The sequence below is a fragment of the Nelumbo lutea genome, chromosome 1 (genome assembly GCF_056320005.1).
Source record: "Nelumbo lutea isolate HS-2025 chromosome 1, American lotus-T2T, whole genome shotgun sequence".
Classification (NCBI taxonomy): Eukaryota; Viridiplantae; Streptophyta; class Magnoliopsida; order Proteales; family Nelumbonaceae; genus Nelumbo; species Nelumbo lutea.
In genome coordinates this window covers 147,029,391-147,034,224 of record NC_142684.1, presented here as the reverse complement: position 1 = coordinate 147,034,224, position 4,834 = coordinate 147,029,391, and the positions used below count along the sequence as shown (strand labels likewise).

General features: G+C 39.7%; 1 protein-coding gene across 1 annotated transcript; it reads left to right on the top strand.

Moving 5' to 3' along the window:
- Positions 1–250: 250 nt before the first annotated feature.
- Positions 251–1,419, top strand: LOC148878213 (fatty acid desaturase 4-like 2, chloroplastic). The gene has a single exon (XM_088951976.1). It carries the CDS (start codon positions 289–291, stop codon positions 1,213–1,215), a length of 927 nt encoding a protein of 308 aa, XP_088808102.1. The 5' UTR covers positions 251–288; the 3' UTR covers positions 1,216–1,419.
- Positions 1,420–4,834: the final 3,415 nt, after the last annotated feature.

The window sequence follows — 4,834 nt, the reverse complement described above, 5'->3', positions numbered from 1 at the left end:
CTAGCCAGAGAGAACCAACTAGACTAGCGTCGCCCTATCATCATCCTATGCCAATGCTTTGACATCCAAAAAAGGGTTGACGGAGATTCACTCCGAAGTCAGCACGTTGGCACTTGAGATGCTGGCATCCCCACGCTACCACCACTAAAACCACATCACAACTCCGGTCCCCACTGCTTTTATCACCATAAACCTCCCACGCAATCTACAGCCACTATTACCACCTATTTAAGTAGTCCATTGGCGTGAGCAGTTCCTAGTTAGCCATCCACCCTCCCGGCTCCCCCCATGCCCACCTTACTCCACTCCAAGTACCCATATCTGGGACTGGGCTGCCATTTTCGTCGCAACACATGTGGCCTCCCTCGCATCGCCGCCCGTGTCTATTGCTCGACGCCCAGCACTGCTCTTGATGAACCACCATCACCACCACGCCTTCCAACATCACCTCCCCTTGTTGCGACCACTCAACGTGCCAGCAGTGCCCCCCTACTCGATGACCCTAGTTTGCGATCAACATGGTCTCATCGTGCCTGGGTTGCAGCCGGGTGCACCTCGGTGTTGGTTTCCCTAGCAAAGTCGGCAATTGAGTCACATACATGGTTTGAGCCTCTTGTTGCAGGGTTGATTGGGTATGTGCTAGCTGACCTTGGCTCAGGGGTCTACCATTGGGCGATTGATAACTATGGGGATGCTTCTTCTCCTGTGTTTGGTTCCCAAATTGAGGCCTTCCAGGGTCACCACAAGTGGCCGTGGACCATAACCAAGCGCCAATTTGCCAATAATCTGTATGCGTTGGCCCGTGCAGTATCGTTCGTTGTTCTCCCTATAGACCTTGGTGTCAATGACCCAGTTGTGCATGGTTTTGTGGGAGTCTGCTCGGGGTGCATCATGTTCAGCCAACAGTTCCATGCTTGGGCCCATGGCACCAAGAGCCGGCTTCCTCCACTGGTTGTGGCATTGCAGGACGCAGGGGTGCTCGTCTCGCGTGCACACCATGCTGCACACCATCGCCCACCTTACAACAATAACTACTGTATTGTCAGTGGCTCCTGGAACAAGTTTTTAGACAGAAACAAGGTTTTCGAGACACTGGAGATGATTTTATTCTTTAGGTTTGGGGTGAGACCCCGATCCTGGAGCGAACCCAACTCCGAATGGACTGAACAAGTCGACAACCCAACACCTCTACAAGTCACACTCACACAAACGTGAACTTCGTCACAAGTGTTGGGACGTTGCTATATATATTTCATTTTGTAGATAGATTAAATTCGTGCGTCAAATTGCAAACAAAAAGGGCTTCGTTTTGTCTTGAACACTAGCTGGAAAATATGAAGATCCAAAGAGATTAAAAATTCAAGCAAGTGATTCAATGTTATGAAAGGAAGAAAAAGATTCAGTATTTTAATTTCTTTCTGGATTGCATGTCAAACACAATTCCAATTTTTCCAATACCCATAAGGTTTCTAGTCACTGGACCACATGGTCCACAACCCTGGAGCGAGCCCAATTTCCACTGGGCTAAAAAATCTGAGATGTAGAACAATCTCCGACGTTTTTTCCTTTGCTATTGTTTCGGCTGTAGACGCCTCACGGTCAGGTTCAATGGTTAATTATTGATCTCTACACTTTACCATGCTTTCTTTGATGGGGATTCCGGCATATTTGGTTGTGGCTAGTGAATGCACATTTGACCTAAAAATTTCTACTTCTAACAGTATTGTTGATGCTTGGTCTTATTTGCTTATATTATCTTGTTTGATTTAAATGCTCTCGTCCTCGTAACAAAATGACTGTTCTTGTAGTTTAATTGGTTTAATCAACGGCGGCCATGTGATGCGAGTGTCAAACTTCAAACACCCGTACAAATGACTTGAGCAAGCTGTTAAATTTGGCCAGCCGATTGATTGCCAAGGCCTGCCTGTTCTCTGTTTTGTCGTTAGACAGCTTTCGCAAAGAGGAATGGCTGCCGGTGCGTTATGGGCTACCTTGCTCCTACTACAAGAAAAGGATTAAAGGAGTAGGGCTGCAAATAGATCGAATTTAATCGGATGTAGGCATATCCGAATTTGATTTGTTTACATTCAAATTCAAATCGGATCATGTCCATCGGATATCTAGTGCGTTCTAGTTGAATTAGGATTGTAACCTGATATTAAATAGTATTAACTAATAGCCAAAAAAGGATCAAAATATTATCTATTATTAATACAGTGAATTAAAAATGACTTTTATATTATATTTTATGAACAAAATGACTTGAAAGTTACTTGTATAAAACTTTAACCTAGGACAGTTTAGTAAAAATACAATATGAGTGATGAGACCAACTTCAATGATAGATATAATATAATTTTTAAGGATATATGAGCACATATATTTAAACCGAATCGAATCAGATCATATTGAATTGGATAGGGGTAAATTCATATTTGATCCAATTATAAATGAATAGAATTCAGATCATGGGCTTCTTTGGCGGAAGGGGACTTGCTCAATTAAGACCGATGGTTCTTTAATTAGGCTCGATTTAGAAATTGGAAGGAGTTCAAATACAAATATGTAGAGCACAAAACCTTGTATTTTATATTATTTTATATGTATTTATATTGCACATATTTGTATTAGGGATGCAACTTAGGCGGGCCCAACCTGAGCCCGAACCAGCCCAACCCGGAATTTTACATGGGTTGGGCTTGGATTTTCAATCCTTGGGCTCAGGCCCAAGAAGTTGGCATTTTTATATTTCGGGCTAGGCTTGGGCCTAGCCCTTAGGTAGCCCGAACCCAGCCCGACCTTAACCCAATTATATACATACATATATATATATATATATATATATATATATATGTGTGTGTGTGTGTGTGTGTGTGTGTGTGTGTGTGTGTGTGTGTGTGTGTGTGTGTGTGTGTGTGTGCGTGTGTGTGTGTAAATGTTGAATAAATATTTACATATATAAATATATATACACACATATTCGTATATATAACATTTGTATAAATATTTTACATACATACATAAATATATGTATATATATTTGCATAAATATATTTATATATGTATAATTTTAAAGTGAGTTCATTGACCAACCCGAGCCTGGCCCGGGCCCAAGCCTGAGCCCAACCCGAGTGCATCAAATTACAAAGCGGGCTGGGCTCGAGTTGGAAAAATCGGGCTTGACCTCGGGCCTTAAGCCCAAATTTTAGGGTTGGGCTTGGGTTGACCATAAACCCAGCACAACCCGCCCGACTTGCACCCCTAATTTGCATTTATACTCCTACCAAACTGAGCCTTAGGAAAAAAATAAACAAGTAATTTCTGAAAGGGAAAATTCCCGATTAATACCCTATACTTTGGGCCTAATACCACTTTGGTCCCCGAACTTTAAAATGCGACAATTCAATACTCGAATATTCAAAATGTGCCAATCCAATATCTGATACTGTTAACTAGTCCTTTAACCAACCATTAAGTGGCATTTGAAAAGATACAAATGTCCTTCAGGTGTCGTCTAACTTTATCAACCATCCAAATGTTAATAAAAAATGAACAATCCCAAATCCTTGCCTCTTCTAGGGGTGGCAACGAGCTGAGCTTTTCACGAGCTCGGCTCGATTTCAACCGAGCTCGAGCCCAATTCACTGGCTCAATTATTAAATGAGTTGAGCTCAAGCCTACTAGAGCTTGACTCGTGAGGTTCGCGAGCTAGCTCGAATATAAATATATATATATAATAATAATAATAATAATAATAATAATAATAATAATATTATTATTATTATTATTATTATTATTATAGTTACTAATTATTATAATTCTTAAAATTTTAAATATCAAATAAAAAATATTTTTTATAAAACTTTTTATTTTTTATAAAATATTTTTTCTCAAAATCAAGCTCGAGCCTAATATTATTCAGCTCGGCTCGGCTCAAATCCACCCCTAGCCTCTTATATCCGAGAAAGTTGGGGTTACTAGAATGTCCAGTAAGACATGACCCCAACTTTCTTGAATAGAAGAGACAAAGATTTGGGACTATTTATTTTTTGTCAACATTTGAATGGTTGATAAAGAGAATTAGATAGCACTCGAAGGGCATTTGTATCTTTTCAAATACCACTTAATGTATGATTGATTAACAGATTGAATTGACATATTTTAAAAATTTAATTACTAAATTATCACATTTTAAAGTTCGGAAACCAAAGTGACACTAATCCCAAAATACATGGTACTAATAGGGAATTTTCCCTTTTTGAAAAGATGTAGACAAATGCACCGTAAGCAAAAAAGGTGATATTATTAGTGCAAATGGTTTCTTCTTTCGTAAACAAGCGATATGGACCTGGAGATAACTCCAACACCACTGAAACTTGGCAGAGTTGATAGAGAATATTATAATTTGTTTGTTTGATTTTTAATGAATCCGACTATGATACCCGAAAGGTATGATACCTGAAATATTAAAAACCAATCGACTAGCATCATGCCACCATGAAGTGGTAACCAATAAACCAATCATGGTATTCATCAAAATTCACTAGGGTTTGGATTGGTCAAAATTCTTAGATATCATACCCTTCTGGCATCAAGAGTTCATTTTTGTTTTTTGATACGATAATGCCTTTTAGTGCAAGGCTAAAACGAGAACCATGGGCTCGAGACCGGATCTGTCCACGAAAAGGCCATTACAATATCTTGTATGGTTTAGCAGAGTCACCGGCAACAAGGAGAGTTAAATCGCCATCAAAATACCCCTTTTATGTTCTAAGCTCGAACTATCTAATTAGTCAAGTTGCAAAAGAAGAAATGTCCACAAAATAAGAAAACC

What these genes read in the sequence shown, in the direction of transcription:
- LOC148878213 (XM_088951976.1), top strand. Translation starts at nt 289, where the DNA reads ATGCCCACCTTACTCCACTCCAAGTACCCATATCTGGGACTGGGCTGC.